Genomic DNA, 16,914 nt, shown 5'->3' on the forward strand with positions numbered 1-16,914 from the left:
GCACCATCACACCTCCTCCTCCATGCTTCACGGTGAGAACCGCACATGCGGAGATCATCTGTTCACCTACTCTGTGTCTCATAAAGACAGCGATTAGAACCAAAAATCTCAAATTTGGACTCAACAGACCAAATGACAGATTTCCACTGGTCTAATGTTCATTGCTCGTGTTTCTTGGCCCAAGCAAGTCTCTTCTTTTTATTGGTGTCCTTTAGTAGTGGTTTCTTTGCAGTATTTCGACCATGAAGGCCTCTTTCATGCAGTCTCCTCTGAACAGTTGATGTTGAGATGTGTCTGTTACTTGAACTCTGTGAAGCATTTATTTGGGCTGCAATTTCTGAGGCTGGTAACTCTAATGAACTCATCCTCTGCAGCAGAGGTAACTCTGGGTCTTCCTTTCCTGTAGCGGTCCTCATGAGAATCAGCGCTTGATGTTTTTTGCGATTGCACTTGAAGAAACTTTCAAAGTTCTTGAAATTTTCAGGACTGACTGACCTTCATGTCTTAAAGTAATGATGGTCTGTAATTTCTCTTTGCTTATTTTAGCTGTTCTTGGTGTAATATGGACTTGGTCTTTTACCAAATAGGGCTATCTTCTGTATACCACCCCTACCTTTTCACAACACAACTGATTGGCTGAAAAACATTAAGAAGGAAGGAAAATCCACAAATTAACTTTTAACAAGGCACACTTGATAATTGAAAAGCATTCCAGGTGACTACCTCATGAAGCTGGTTGAGAGAATGCCAAGAGTGTGCAAAGCGGTCATTAAGGCATTTTTTTATTTGATTTCACCTTTATTTAACTAGACAAGTCAGTTAAGAACAAACTCTTATTTACAATGACGGCCTAGGAAAAGTGGGTTAACTGCCTTGTTCAGGGGCAGAACAACAGATTTTTTACCTTGTCAGCTCAGGGGTTCAATCAAGCAACATTTTACTTACTGGTCCTACGCTCTAACCACTAGACTACCTGTCACCCGAAGGGTGGCCACTTTGAAGAATCTCAAATATAAAATATATTCTGATTTGTTTAAGACTTTTTTGGTTACTACATGATTCCATGTGTGTTATTTCATCGTTTTGATGTCTTCACTATTATTCTACAATGTAGAAAATAGTAAAAATAAAGAAAAACCCTTGAATGAGTAGGTTTGTCCAAACTTTTGACTGGTACTGTATATTATAGGGCACTTCATGTAATATAACAGGCCTTTAAATCGTAATATTGGTGCACAATTTCTATTTAAAATATCAAATGGACTCTTTTCGTTTGCTGTGTAAGGCTCATTTGCTGTGTAATACCTTAATTCAGAGACTGGGATGGGCTTTGATCATTCAAAACAGACATGTAAGCCTTCATAGCAAAACCTTATGCTTTGTTTAAAAGGCAATAATAGTTTTAAAAATTGGATGCATATCCTTCCACCAGCTCAATCTATCCTGCGTGCATAAAATCTATAGCATTGCTTTCGCCTTTTCACCATCATTAAGGCACGAGAAAATACACCAAAAAAAAGGCCTGTAATGCGGACTCCTTCACACCAGGTGGCCACACTGAGGTTGTAAAGTCCATTCAACGTGTTTGTCAGTGAAGCGATCAAGAACATTATAAACATCAACCGTCTGCAGTGGTATGTCCTTTTTATCGACAGACTTTTAACATTCGGCCTTTTTTTTGTGTATTTAGCGCAAAGGCATGTGTTTCAAAATATTTGCTAATATTGTAGCTATAGCTAGCTGCACTATCACACATGCTAATTTCAATGGCGACTGAGCACATGATATTGAGCTAGCGTAGCATGCTAGCGCTAGTTAGCATAGCTAGCAAGTTTGGGGGCGTGTTGCACGAATCTCTTCCAAAGCAGTGTCTCTAACTATATATTTGATTTAGTTAGATAGCGAGATGCATTGTATATTTTTGTTGAACCCTCTACCAAACAGTTGTTGGAATTAATGTAATTATTTCTGTAGCGAGAGCCAGACCGAGAGTTGTCTCAACATCGTGTGTCCCCATCCCACCTCTCTCGCAGATTCCTTCTCGTTTGACCAAAAAACTTGAGTTTTAGTGGGAGCGGAGGGGAGTTGGAAGAAAATGGACCAGAGAGCTTGGAAGAACCCATACGCAGACTATGATGGGAACCCTGCATCTGTGCAAGAACTATTTGATTCACAAGGAAAGGTATGAAGCTAACGTTAGCTAGCTGAAGTTAAAGCTAGCTAGGCCTGGTAAGCAAACGGTCATACCCTGGATGTACAATACATAGCCTACATGTCATGAGCCTTTTTATGTTAAATGCATCAGGTAACTGAAATATTCAACATTCAAACGACTTCAAAGCCAGGACTACTGATAAAGATCTAATACAATAAAATCGAATATGTTCTGTCATGGTGTTTTCTACAGCTCACAGCAGAGTTTGCAGGGCGGCTGAGCAATGCCATCAGTCAGCTGTTGATGCACATGGAGAATGGGCTCAAGTCTGCTGACCCTAGAGATTGCACTGGCTACACTGGCTGGGCAGGTGAGGAAGAAGAACCCACCATCTTGCTTTTTCTAGGTTTAGACTACATTCTGTCACCTCAAATCACAAGTCTCCTAAACTCTGTCCCCTCCTCTCTCTGCCCTCTTCCCTGTCCCCCTCTTTGTCGTCTCCCATCCCCTCTCTGCCCTCTTCCCTGTCCCCCTCCTCCTCTCTCTGCCCTCTTCCCTGTCCCCCTCTTTGTCGTCTCCCATCCCCTATCTGCCCTCTTCCCTGTCCCCTCTCCCCCTCCTTGTCTCCCCCATCCCCTCCCTCCTCTCTGCCCTCTTCCCTGTCCCCTCTCCTCGTTTCCCCGCCATCTCCTCTGCCCTCTACCCTGACTCCTCTTCCCCTCCCCATCTCCCCCATCCCCTCTCCCTCCCCAGGCATCGCCCTGCTTTACCTGCACCTCCACGGTGTGTTCGGCGAGCCTTCATTCCTGCAGAAGGCTCTGGACTACGTGGGCCACAGCCTGACGTGTCCGACGCGGCGACGTGATGTCACCTTCCTGTGCGGTGACGCTGGACCCTTGGCCGTGGCTGCAGTGGTCTACCACAGAGTACAGAGGGCACAGGAGTCAGACGAATGCCTCAGCAGGTCAGTACAGGACATGGGCCAGCCATAGACGTGTGTGTATATATGTATGTGTGTGTATATATATGTGTGTGTGTGTGGTATATATATATATATATATATAGACATGACGTGTTATATATGTCATTGGGGACGGCTCACAAGTCTGAGAATTAAGACACTGATGTCTAGATTTCATTCCACCTAATCGCTAATTTGATCAGTATCTGGATATCGTGCCAGTCACTACTAGCGCTTGTGTAGATCTGAGAGGATTTGGTAGGTGTTACAATATGGCAACAGGTCCACCTGGTGTATTGGAAGGCAAGATCCTCAGGTCTCCAGAAGAACCTAGGGGATAAAGGCTAGGTGTTGATTTGGAATAAAGTCCAAATAGTTCATCAGTAAGATGCCATAAGAGATCTGAAGTAAACTGAGGGTTCCCCCTTCCCTCCAGGCTGCTGCAGCTCCATCAGTCGGTGGTAATGGGCTCCGGGGCCAGCGGTCTCCCTGATGAGCTGCTCTACGGCAGGATGGGTTACCTCTACGCCCTGACCTTCATCAACCAGCAGTTTGGCCACGACAAGATCCCCATCCAGTACATCCAACAGGTCAGTCGTAGGCTCCCGGTTAAGCTTCATCACAAACACATTGGATATGTATTCCATGTGTTTGACAAGCACTGTTACATTGACTGTGTTCAGTAGAAACAGAGTTGGTTGACTGAGCTACAAGCATTGTCATCAGAAAAGTGAACGATCTTCTAAGTAGGACCATTTGATAATGAAATGAAATTGTTACCCTTTTAACACTACTGAAAGGAGCTTAGTTGAGCCAAGAATTGTGCTGGCCTGATAATGCATCCATTGGTGGAGCTGTGCTCTAAAGGACAAAGCCAGGGAGTCCCCCCTTTTGTAGGCACACGTTAAAAACATTTTTTTTTTGGAACTATCGCCATCTCAACATACTGTTTAGAGTTAGAATACACAAGGTGCAATTTAGAAATGTGGTTGTGCATCAGCAGCTTTTCTCTTGTGTCAGTCATTAGCTAGGTTTCCATCAAATTGGCTGCCGATTTTCATGCATAAAGAAAATATGCAGATTTCCCACTATTGGTGTTTCCACCAAGCAGACTTGATGTGGATACAAATCAGTGGGTGATGACATAGTGCACACAATCCTTAACTTTTCATGTCCCGAATAAAAATCTGAAGTTCAATGTGTTTCCATCACATTTTCAACTCTACCGATAGTTGAGTCACAAACTGTTGCGTCTTGGCCCATGCGCTCTAGCCAACAGCTGGCAGATAGAGTGCGGGTAGACTACATGATGAGCTGAACAAGAGCGCAAGTATTTTTATTTGTCAAACGGAAGTGGCGTATCGATCAGGTAACCAGAATAAGACTGGATGTTTATTCGAGAGGAGCACAACCCTGTGAAGTTCATCATAACTGATTTCATCTGTAGCCTCATAAACTGCATGCTTTCCCCAGTCCTCAATATTTGCTCATAAGAGCGTTTTCACCCCCATTTCTTGCATAATACATTTTACCCACTCAAAAAGATCCCACCATGTCGAACGAACAAATTATTTGTGTGCGTTTATAAAGTTGTAATAAAACTTTGTATTTCTATCAAATACACATGTATACTGTATGAGTAGGTAGGACTACTCACATCAAAACTGTGGATGGAAACGTAGTGACAGTCACTCAATTGGCCCATGTCGGCTAACATTTTTTAGAGTAATAAGTTCATCTAGCCAGCTATCTAAACTTGTTATTGTCGAATTCCGGACCACATTTGATTTTGTTAGTCACTCTCACTCAGATATTTTATTAACATGTCATAAGACCGGGGCAAAATGTGGATAAATGCAGAACATTGGATGTAAAACTGCACATTTTTCCCTCTGTCCCCAAGGCAAATTAAGTAGAATTGCGTGAAATTAGTAAATAAATTGCATTGCTCAATCTACTCTCCGTCCGCATGGCAAAATGTGTCGAATTGGAGGCTGAACCATATCTCACGTTTTTTTTTTTTTTTAACTTATGGGCAATTCATGATATATCAATTTTTTCCGCTATGTTTTCTCTAAATAAGAGGTGTTGTACAATTAAAGGTAAAATACACTGCATTTCAAACAGTCAGAAATAATGTAATGAATTCAGGGTTTGTGAAGTTATACCGAGGCTAAATATAAGCCTTCCACGACCATAAGACCCACTAATTGTTTTATCAAAATAGTTTAACCAGCTTTTTTTTCTTGTTGCAGTTATCACTGATCTGTTTTTCAAGTCTGTGAAAATGTAATTTTTTTTTCCCTTCACTAATAATGACTAACTTCTTGTAGCAGGCATTAGGCTATAGAGAATTAACACAGGTCTCATCGGCCATCTCTCAAGCCCACGTGCTGGTGATTAGCCAGCTAATCTTTATATTTCAAGTTTGGCCAACATGGATCTATGTGTTTGCAGTTTGAACAGTGTAATTGTTATGAACATACCCTTCTGTCCGTCTTCAACATGGATCTATGTGTTGGCTAACAAGGTTGAACAGTGTAATTGTTATGAACACACCCTTCTGTCCGTCTTCAACATGGATCTATGTGTTGGCTAACAAGGTTGAACAGTTGAATTGTTATGAACATACCCTTCTGCCCGTCTTCAACATGGATCTATGTGTTGGCTAACAAGGTTGAACAGTTGAACTATTATGAACACACCCTTCTGTCCGTCTCCAACTGTTTGAAAAGCATGTTAGCCTGTCCACTTGGTTCAGGTGTTGAAATCAAGTGACCTACCATATTTCTCAGAATGAGAATGTGTTGCCAATTCATTATTTAACTGTTTTATACTTATTGCACGTTTATGAAACACAGACTAGACATTGAGTATACTAGTCTTTGGTTAAAATGGAGGGAGGAGTAAAATGTATTGCTTGGTAGGGTTCGCGTAACAATATTTTGCATAAGGCTCCCAAACGGCTAAGGGCGGGTCTGACTGCATGTGTGGGTGTGGATGTGGGTGAGCTGACCCGTGAGCCACTGCAGCCCGTCGTTATGAGTTCAGATGCCCATCCCCGGACAAAACCATTATATAATATCAGCGCCAGTAAGGTTCAGGTCGGCACAATACTGTGAAAAGCGTGAATTTTCTTTTTTCCTGTTGATATATGTTGTGTACGTTCAGTCATCCACCCTACAGATTTTCAGAAGTAATACAACCGCTCTATTGGGGGGGTTCTGACTGAGTTGTGATGTGTTTTGACCCTGGTCTCTCTCCGTCTGATCTGAGGCTGTGTTGATATCAGGGATGTGTGTTTTGACCCTGGTCTCTCTCCGTCTGATCTGAAGCTGTGTTGATATCAGGGATGTGTGTTTTGACCCTGGTCTCTCTCCGTCTGATCTGAAGCTGTGTTGATATCAGGGATGTGTGTTTTGACCCTGGTCTCTCCCACAGATCTGTGAGGCTGTGTTAATATCGGGGATGTGTGTTTTGACCCTGGTCTCTCCCACAGATCTGTGAGGCTGTGTTAATATCGGGGGAGGGCCAGTCCCAGAGGTTCCGTTGTCAGGACCAGAGCCCTCTGATGTACGAGTGGTACCAAGAACAGTATGTAGGCCCCGCCCACGGCCTGGCAGGCATCTACTACTTCCTCATGCAGGTAATAAAGCTAGAGCTGATTGGTTCAAACTTCCCTTTATTCCCATGCAGGTAAAGCTGACAGGTTGAAAATTCCCATTTATGCAGGGTTCTGAATCTAAAGAAAACGCCTTCATACAGTGGCAAGAAAAGTATGTGAACACTTTGGAAATACCTGGATTTCTGCATAAATTGGTCAATAAAAAAATAATCTGATCTTCATCTAGGTCACAACAATAGACAGTCTGCTTAAACTAATAACACACAATTATACGTTTTCATGTCTTTATTGAACACACCGCATAAACATTCACAGTGCAGGGTGGAAAAAGTATGTGAACCCTTGGATTTAATAACAGGTTGACCGTCCTTTGGCAGCAATAACCTCAACCAAACGTTTTCTGTAGTTGCAGATCAGACCTGCACATTGGTCAGCAGGAAGTTTGGTCCATTCCTCTTTACAAAACTGTTTCAGTTCAGCAATATTCTTCGGATGTCTGGTGTGAAGCGCTCTCTTGAGGTCATGCCACAGCATCTCAATCGGGTTGAGGTCAGGACTCTAACTGGGACACTCCAGAAGGTGTATTTTTTTCTGTCGAAGCCATTCTGTTGTTTATTTACTTCTGTGTTTGGGTCGTTGTCCTGTTGAATGACCCAACTTCTGTTGAACTTTAATTTCGGCGGACAGATAACCGTACATTATCCTGCAAAATGTCTTGATAAACTTGAATTGGTTTTTCCGTCGATGATAGCAAGCTGTCCAGGCCCTGAGGCAGCAAAGCAGCCCCAAACCATGATGCTTCCTCCACCATACTTTACAGTTGGGATGAGGTTTTGATGTTGGTGTGCTGTGCTTTTTTTTCTCCACACATAGTGTTGTGTGTTCTTTCCAAACAACTCATCTGTAGTTTCATCTGTCCACAGAATATTTAGCCAGTAGCGCTGTGGAACATCCAGGTGCACTTTTGCGAACTTCAGACGTGCAGCAATGTTTTTTTTGACAGCAGTGGCTTCTTCCGTGGAGTCCTCCCATGAACACCATTCTTTAAAAAGCGGTGCCGACCGAGATGGCCGCCTCGCTTCGTGTTCCTTGGAAAATATGCAGTATTTAGTTTTTTATGTGTTATTCCTTACATTGGTACCCCAGGTAATCTTAGGTTTCATTACATACAGTCGGGAGGAACTACTGAATATAAGAGCAACGTCAACTCGCCATCGTTCCAACCAGGAATATGACTTTCCCGAAACGGATCCAGTGTTTTGCATTCCACCCAATACAATGGATCTGATCCCAGCCGGCGACCCTATGCGACGCCGTAAAAGGGGCAAACGTAGCGGTCTCCTGGTCAGGCTTCGGGGACGGGCACATCGCGGTCCACTCCCTAGCATACTACTCGCCAATGTCCAGTCTCTTGACAATAAGGTTGATGAAATCCGAGCAAGGGTAACATTCCAGAGAGACATCAGAGATTGTAACGTTTTCTGTTTCACGGAAACATGGCTAACTCAAGAGACGCTAACGGAGTCGGTGCAGCCAGCTGGTTTCTTCAAGCATCGCGCCGACAGAAACATACATCTTTCTGGTAAGAAGAGGGGCGGGGATGTATGCCTTATGATTAATGAGACGTGGTGTGATCATAACAACATACAGGAACTCAAGTCATTCTGTTCACCTGATCTAGAATTCCTCACAATAAAATGTCGACCGCATTATCTACCAATGGAATTCTCTTAGATTATAATCACAGCCGTATATATTCCCCCCCCAAGCAGGCACATCGATGGCCCTGAACGAATTTTATCTGACTCTTTGTAAACTGGAAACCACACACCCTGAGGCTGCATTCATCGTAGCTGGGTATTTTAACAAGGCTAATCTGAAAACAAAACTCCCTAAATTCTATCAGCATATCGATTGTGCTACCAGGGCTGGTAAAACCTTGGATCATTGTTATACTAACTTCCGCGACGCATATAAGGCCCTCCCCCGCCCTCCTTTCGGAAAAGCTGACCACGACTCCATTTTGTTGCTTCCTACCTACAAACAGAAACTAAAACAACAAGCTCCCTCGCTCTGGTCTGTTCAACGCTGGTCCGACCAATCTGATTCCACGCTTCAAGACTGCTTCGATCACGTGGATTGGGATATGTTCCGCATTGCGTCCAACAACAATATTGACGAATACGCTGATTCGGTGAGCGAGTTCATTAGAAAGTGCATTGACGATGTCGTACCCACAGCAACGATTAAAACATTCCCAAACCAGAAACTGTGGATTGACGGCAGCATTTGCATGAAACTGAAAGCGCGAACCACTGCTTTTAACCAGGGCAAGGTGACCGGAAACATGACCAAATACAAACAGTGTAGCTATTCTCTCCGCAAGGCAATCAAACAAGCTAAGTCCCAGTATAGAGACAAAATAGAGTCGCAATTCAACAGCTCAGACACAAGAGGTATGTGGCAGGGTCTACAGTCAATCACGGATTACAAAAAGAAAACCAGCCCCGTCGCGGACCAGGATGTCTTGCTCCCAGACAGGCTAAATAACTTTTTTGCTCGCTTTGAGGACAATACAGTGCCACTGACACGGCCCGCTACCAAAACCTGCGGGCTCTCCTTCACTGCAGCCGAGGTGAGTAAAACATTTAAACGTGTTAACCCTCGCAAGGCTGCAGGACCAGACGGCATTCCCAGCCGCGTCCTCAGAACATGCGCAGACCAGCTGGCTGGTGTGTTTACGGACATATTCAATCAATCTTTATCCCAGTCTGCTGTTCCCACATGCTTCAAGAGGGCCACCATTGTTCCTGTTCCCAAGAAAGCTAAGGTAACTGAGCTAAACGACTACCGCCCCGTAGCACTCACTTCCGTCATCTTGAAGTGGTTTGAGAGACTAGTCAAGGACCATATCACCTCCACCCTACCGGACACCCTAGACCCACTCCAATTTGCTTACCGACCCAATAGGTCCACAGACGACGCAATCACAATCACAACCACACTGCACACTGCCCTAACCCATCTGGACAAGAGGCATACCTATGTGAGAATGCTGTTCATCGACTACAGCTCAGCATTTAACACCATAGTACCCTCCAAACTCGTCATCAAGCTCGAGACCCTGGGTCTCGACCCCGCCCTGTGCAACTGGGTCCTGGACTTCCTGACGGGCTGCCACCAGGTGGTGAGGGTAGGTAACAACATCTCCACCCCGCTGATCCTCAACACTGGGGCCCCACAAGGGTGCGTTCTGAGCCCTCTCCTGTACTCCCTGTTCACCCACGACTGCGTGGCCATGCACGCCTCCAACTCAATCATCAAGTTTGCGGATGACACTACAGTGGTAGGCTTGATTACCAACAATGACGAGACGGCCTACAGGGAGGAGGTGAGGGCCCTCGGAGTGTGGTGTCAGGAAAATAACCTCACACTCAACGTCAACAAAACAAAGGAGATAGTTGTGGACTTCAGGAAACAGCAGAGGGAGCACCCCCCTATCCACATCGACGGGACAGTAGTGGAGAAGGTGGAAAGTTTTAGGTACCTCGGTGTACACATCACGGACAAACTGAATTGGTCCACCCACACAGACAGCGTTGTGAAGAAATTCGGCTTGTCACCAAAAGCACTCACAAACTTCTACAGATGCACAATCGAGAGCATCCTGTCGGGCTGTATCACCGCCTGGTACGGCAACTGCTCCGCCCACAACCGTAAGGCTCTCCAGAGGGTAGTGAGGTCTACACAACGCATCCCTGGGGGCAAACTACCTGCCCTCCAGGACACCTACACCACCCGATGTCACAGGAAGGCCATAAAGATCATCAAGGACAACAACCACCCAAGCCACTGCCTGTTCACCCCGCTATCATCCAGAAGGCGAGGTCAGTACAGGTGCATCAAAGCAGGGACTGAGAGACTGAAAAACAGCTTCTATCTCAAGGCCATCAGACTGTTAAACAGCCACCACTAACATTTAGCGGCCGCTGCCAACATACTGACTCAACTCCAGACACTTTAATGATGGGAATTGATGGAAATTATGTAAAAATGTACCACTAGCCACTTTAAACAATGCCACTTAATATAATGTTTACATACCCTACATTACTCATCTCATATGTATATGTATATACTGTACTCTATATCATCTACTGCATCTTGCCGTCTTTATGTAATGCATGTATCACTAGCCACTTTAAACTATGCCACTTTATGTTTACATACCCTACATTACTCATCTCATATGTATATACTGTACTCTATACCATCTACTGCAACTTGCCTATGCCGTTCTGTACCATCACTCATTCATATATTTTTATGTACATATTCTTTATCCCTTTACACTTGTGTATAAGGTAGTAGTTGTGGAATTGTTAGGTTAGATTACTTGTTGGTTATTACTGCATTGTCGGAACTAGAAGCACAAGCATTTCGCTACACTCACATTAACATCTGCTAACCATGTGTGTGACAAATAAAATTTGATTTGATTTAATGTTTTACGTATCGTAGACTCGTCAACAGAGATGTAACAGACACCGGTTAGTCAGGCTGATTGAGGTAGTATGTAGATATGGTTAAAGTTACTGTGCATATATGATGAACAGAGAGTAGCAGTAGTGTAAAAGAGGGGTTGGTGGGTGGCGGGACACAATGCAGATAGCCCGGGTAGCCAATGTGCGGGAGCACTGGTTGGTCGGCCCAATTGAGGTAGTATGTACATGAAGGTATAGTTAAAGTGATTATGCATATATGATAAACGGAGAGTAGCAGCAGCGTAAAAAGAGGGGTTGGGGGGGGGGGGGTGCACAATGTAAATTGTATGGGTAGCCATTTGATTACCTGTTCAGGGGTCTTATGGCTTGGGGGTAAAAACTGTTGAGAAGCCTTTTTGTCCTAGACTTGGCACTCTGGTACCGCTTCTCATGCGGTAGTAGAGAGAACAGTCTGACTGGGGTGGCTGGGGTCTTTGACAATTTTTAGGGCCTTCCTCTGACACCGCCTGGTGTAGAGGTTCTGGATGGCAGGCAGCTTTAGCCCTAGTGATGTATTGGGCCGTACGCACTGCCCTCTGTAGTGCCTTGCGGTCAGAGGCCGAGCAATTGCCGTACCAGGCAGGGATGCAACCAGTCAGGATTCTCTCGATGTTGCAGCTATAGAACCTTTTTGAGGATCTCGGGACCCATGCCAAATCTTTTTAGTTTCCTGAGGGGGAATAGGCTTTGTCGTGCCCTCCACAACTGTCTTGGTTTGTTTGGACCATCCTAGTTTGTTGTTGATGTGGACACCAAGGAACTTGATGCTCTCAACCTGAGAGATTTCTGTAAGTCTTTAGCTGACACTCTAGGATTCTTCTTAACCTCATTGAGCATTCTGCACTGTGCTCTTGCAGTCATCTTTGCAGAACGGCCATTCCTAGGAGAGTAGCAACAGTGCTGAAATTTCTCCATTTATAGACAATTTGTCTAACCGTGAACTGATGAACATCAAGGTTTTTATGCAAGTCAACAATTCTTAATCTTAGGTCTTCTGGGATCTATTTTGTTCAAGGCATGGTTCACATCAGGCTATGCTTCTTGTGAAATGCAAACTAAAATGTTGTGAGTGTTTAATAGTACAGGGCAGTTCTAACCAACATCTCCAATCTCATCTGATTGATTGGACTCCAGCTTAGTTGACTCCTGACTCCAGTGAGCTTTTGTAGAAGTCACTATCCTAGGGGGTTCACATACTTTTCCCAACCTACACTGTAAATGTTTAAATGATGTATTCAATATAGACAAGAAAAATACAATCATATGTGTGTTATTAGTTTAATCACACTATGTTTGTCTATTGTTGTGACTTAGATGAAGGTTTATGCAGAAATCCAGGTAATTCCAAAGAGTTCACATACTTTTTCTTGCCACTATTTTAAGTCCTATTCCACCAAGTAGTTGACTAGTTGAATCATACGCTGATGCTGGAATAGAGTATGTGAAATTACTGGGAGACTGAAGACCAGGTTTGGAAACAGTGTATTATGGGACCTTAAACATAGACGAATCAGCAACCAGGGTTGGGATCAATTCAGGGAGTAAACTTGTCTTTTCTCATTGGAAAACCCACCAAATGGAAATGACCCCAACATCAACCTACGATGTAGTGTGAGCCATGAAAATGTCTTCCTGTTCTGTGCCCTGCAGCCAGGCTATGTGGCGGGGGATGAGAGGGTCCATAGACTGGTGAGGCCTAGCGTGGACCACGTCTGTCGACTCCGCTTTCCCACTGGGAACTACCCGCCCTGCATAGGGGACAACAGGGACCTGCTGGTGCACTGGTGTCATGGAGCCCCAGGCATTATCTACATGCTGCTGCAGGCCTACAAGGTACTGGAAACCTGGGCCCTGTTCAGTAGAGGGTAAACGTTTTAGTGAAACTGGGAGGTGCTCTTTTCTATCTGAACTCGTCCAATAAAAACGCAGGTGTTTGCTTTTTTCCCGTTACAAAATGTTTTGATACGGTGTGCCTCTACTCAACACACCCCAGTACTATGTTATGGATAGAATATGTGATGGATAATTACTATGGTACATGCGATCTCAGATGTAATTGGCAGAATAACATCGAGGCCGGGGGTCTCTTGGAAAGTAATGGTGGCATCTGGTGGTGAAGTTGTTTATTTGCTGTATTAGCAACCAGCCAAACAGTATAGCTACAATACACTAGATGTCCCTGAAAACATGATCACTTTGCTTTTATTCTGATCATGTGTTTCATGTGTCACACATTTAACATAGAGGGCATTAGTTGTCTGTCAATCAATCCTTTTGGGTTAGAAATAGACTAGTGAGTTTTTACAGTACTGTCTCAACGTCTCCTAAAGAAAGACATTTTACTTTCCTGTTTGAAACATTTAAAAACATTTTGCCCTACTGAACATGCCCTTGCCCTGTTTCCCCCCTGCAGGTGTTTGGAGTGGGCCAGTACCTGGAAGAGGCTCTACAGTGTGGGGAGGTGGTGTGGCACAGGGGCCTGCTGAAGAAGGGCTACGGCCTGTGTCACGGCGCCGCGGGTAACGCCTACGCCTTCCTGGCCCTCTACAAGCTCACCCATGACCCCAAGCACCTCTACAGGGCCTGTATGGTGAGAGGCAGCCTGAACTTACTGATCTGACAGGGACATCTCCTGACCCAATGTCCTCGCCTGTTACCACAAGAAAGCTCTCGTCAATTGATGAGGATGTGGTTTCCCCTCGTCCGGTCACTTTTTTATCAGGAAAAACTCCTGGCTCAACTGTAGGTCCTCACCCTCTATCACCCTCTGTGATGGTTTGATGTTTCAACAAATAGACATTTGACAGGGTCTCTACAAGGTTTATCACCCACTAGCAGCTTGTCTAGGTAGCTGTTACAAAAAACTTTTCAGAATCCAGAGTTTCCATATAAGATTGAAGGTCACTTTAGCAATACTTTGAACTACACTCAATCATCCTGCTCACAGCGACCCAAACTTAAATAAAACATTATTCAGAGAACCTGAGACGTTTGAGAAGTGAACCGTTGTATGTTTATTGACAACCGCTAAGTAGCTGTCAGCGGGTTGCTATTGACAGCGGGTTGCTATTGACAGCGGGTTGCTATTGACAGCGGGTTGCTATTGACAGCGGGTTGCTATTGACAGCCGCTAGCTAATTGACAGCCGCTAGCTAATTGACAGCCGCTAGCTAATTGACAGCCGCTAGCTAATTGACAGCCGCTAGCTAATTGACAGCCGCTAGGTGGCTGTCAGCGTGCCTTTGCATCAACAGACGGGGTGGGGGGGTCCCATGTGTAGTTTAAGCTCTTCCATTTAACCCAATGTACTGTATTGGAACGGACTAGAAGGGCTTTGTGGTCACATAGGTGGGCCATTTAATCCTAGTGGCATCTCAAGTGGCACTGTAAGGCACACAGTAAGAATGGGCTGCTAAAGATGGATTTCTCTTAGGACAGTATTTCTCTTAGGAGAGTATTTCTCTTAGGACAGTATTTCTCTTAGGAGAGTATTTCTCTTAGGACAGTATTTGTCAATCGTCTGATACTCCTGAAGTTTGACTGTTGTATTGTAAAAAGCTTGACTGGGGTCTTTTGTTTTCTGTAGTTTGCAGACTGGTGCATGAACTACGGCAAACATGGCTGCAGGACACCGGACACTCCTTTCTCATTATTTGAAGGTAATGTGAAGCCATCTAACACACAATATCAAGTGTTTGAATTGGAATGTTTAGCCTAGATCACAGATTTGCTCAATAATTTAACAAATTTCTATTAGTCAATGAATAGTGGAAGCTTGAGAACATGGTTGTGTTCGTTAGGCATCAAATGGTAGAAACCTGACAAACTGGGAGGGACTACCTGAACACTTGTTTTCATTTTCCTTTGCTAAGGTGTACAAATACGACCCAATAACTGTTTTAGACGTGAAATCAACGTGTCACTTCCTGTCCACAGGCATGGCTGGAACCATCTACTTCCTGGCGGACCTCCTCCAGCCCCTGAAATCAAAGTTCCCAGCATTTGAGGTGTAAAAGGTATCCCTGCTTACCCCTGGTCTCCTGCCTGCTGCTCTGGAAACTATCATACACATCCAAGCACCTAATCTCTCTCCATCTCTCTCACACACACACACACCGAGACATTTAAAGAAACACACACAGGCATATACACCGCAGAGTCACCTCTGCAGGGGATAATCAAGATGACTTTTTCCATCACAACAAAATCTTCCCACAGTCTCTCCTTATTGGCTGAACGAACAGTAATTGTGTGTTGTAGGGAGGGGGACCAGGGACAATCAGTGCAAGGGTGACATTTTGCACGAGCAAATGGCATTGAGCAGTGAGCAAAAGAACCATAAGATTTCAAATAGATGTGAAGGCAAATTATCTAATGTGAATTCCAAAAACTTCAACTCTCAATTGCATCGCATACATCACATGCATTGCTCAGTTGACTAAACCCTGGCTAAATTCTTGCCTTCTTATAACACTACTTGTTGAAAAGTTCAAATTAAATCATGCTTTATAATGAGTTTTTTATCATGCAGATTGAGTTTTATGGTATTCTTTGCACAGAGCTGCACCTTTTTTTTTGCGTGAGGAAAATGTCGCCCCTAGTCTAATATGTGCATGGTGCATGGGGGTTTCAAGTGTTATGCACTGAAACTTACTCACTATTTTGTGTCTAGACATGGGGCATAAGCAGAGAGAACCACCTCGAGTGGATTTTCCATTTATGGACATCAATTCGATATTTACTTTTCATTCATTTTATGACTCATTGAGACTTCAGTTTATCTGAGATGAAATTGACTACGATTTTTTTGCTCGGGCTGTAGTCTGGTCAAAAGGTAGTCCTCTCAACTCGGGACCATAATTACCCCCTTGGTGACGGGGGTTGGAGCCCTGTCTCCACCTCTCCTGTCGATATCCCTTTTATCTGTCTCTACTGTCCAGCTGTACTGTCTATGAATCAATAAAAATACCAAGGGGATCTGAGTACCGACCAATCTCCTATTAAAAAAATAAATAATCTTTGCTCCAACATTCATGTTTGTTAATTGTTAATTTTAGATTTCACCTTTTTTTTTATAACCGGAATAGAAATTCCATGGTGTAGAGGATTTTTCATCTTTGCAGATTGTGGCTGCAATAGAAACTTTGTAGTAAAATTATTATACTGTGTGACAAAGTACTACAGTAAAACTGTAATGACCATGTGACGCATCATAAGTTGTGTGTGTGTGTGATGTACGCTTGTACTGCTCATCTACGGTTTCTTCACATTTCCATTGGCTAAATAATAAAACAAGGTATTTTTTACATCTCACCTGTCTGTTACCTTTGCTATTAAACTATTATTCATCGTTCTAGTGTTCTGAATCTGACTGGCTCCTTGTCTCGACCTGATGTTATAATAACAGAGCAAAGCCACTAAGGGGCAGCGGAGAGTTTGTCCATTTGGAATGGGAGCGTTCACGTTGAGTGGCAAGAATCGGTGAGTCCATCCGTCTGTCCATCTACTAAAGCCTCCATTTGACTGTCCCCTTTCCAAACACTGTTAAGTGTTAGTAGACGCTTTCTGACTTGACCACTCCAACTGTCTCTATATTTGACTCCTCTCACAAAGGCACCAAAAATGTGCA

General features: G+C 44.0%; 1 protein-coding gene across 2 annotated transcripts; it reads left to right on the forward strand.

The window, feature by feature from the left end:
* The first annotated feature begins 1,527 nt into the window (after window positions 1–1,527).
* Window positions 1,528–16,638, forward strand: lancl1 (LanC antibiotic synthetase component C-like 1 (bacterial)). 2 transcript variants are annotated; one of them, XM_055930365.1, is made up of 10 exons: window positions 1,528–1,634; window positions 2,034–2,182; window positions 2,408–2,525; window positions 2,909–3,119; window positions 3,553–3,706; window positions 6,616–6,762; window positions 12,936–13,118; window positions 13,699–13,875; window positions 14,872–14,944; window positions 15,222–16,638. In XM_055930365.1, the coding sequence occupies exons 2-10, from the start codon at window positions 2,096–2,098 to the stop codon at window positions 15,296–15,298; spliced, it is 1,227 nt and encodes a 408-aa protein (XP_055786340.1). In that variant the 5' UTR covers window positions 1,528–1,634; window positions 2,034–2,095; the 3' UTR covers window positions 15,299–16,638. The 2 variants fall into 2 exon arrangements, with proteins under 2 accessions (XP_055786340.1, XP_055786341.1); XM_055930366.1 differs by having other exon boundaries at window positions 1,614–1,697.
* The last annotated feature ends 276 nt before the right edge of the window (window positions 16,639–16,914 follow it).

Source organism: Salvelinus fontinalis, chromosome 7, assembly GCF_029448725.1.
Source record: "Salvelinus fontinalis isolate EN_2023a chromosome 7, ASM2944872v1, whole genome shotgun sequence".
NCBI lineage: Eukaryota > Metazoa > Chordata > Actinopteri > Salmoniformes > Salmonidae > Salvelinus > Salvelinus fontinalis.

Bases quoted from the DNA above. Each gene is read 5' to 3' on its own strand.
- lancl1 (XM_055930365.1), top strand. From the start codon at position 2,096: ATGGACCAGAGAGCTTGGAAGAACCCATACGCAGACTATGATGGGAAC. The intron at 2,183-2,407 runs GTATGAAGCTAA...TGTTTTCTACAG, and splicing joins TATTTGATTCACAAGGAAAG to CTCACAGCAGAGTTTGCAGG. The intron at 13,119-13,698 runs GTACTGGAAACC...TCCCCCCTGCAG, and splicing joins TGCTGCTGCAGGCCTACAAG to GTGTTTGGAGTGGGCCAGTA.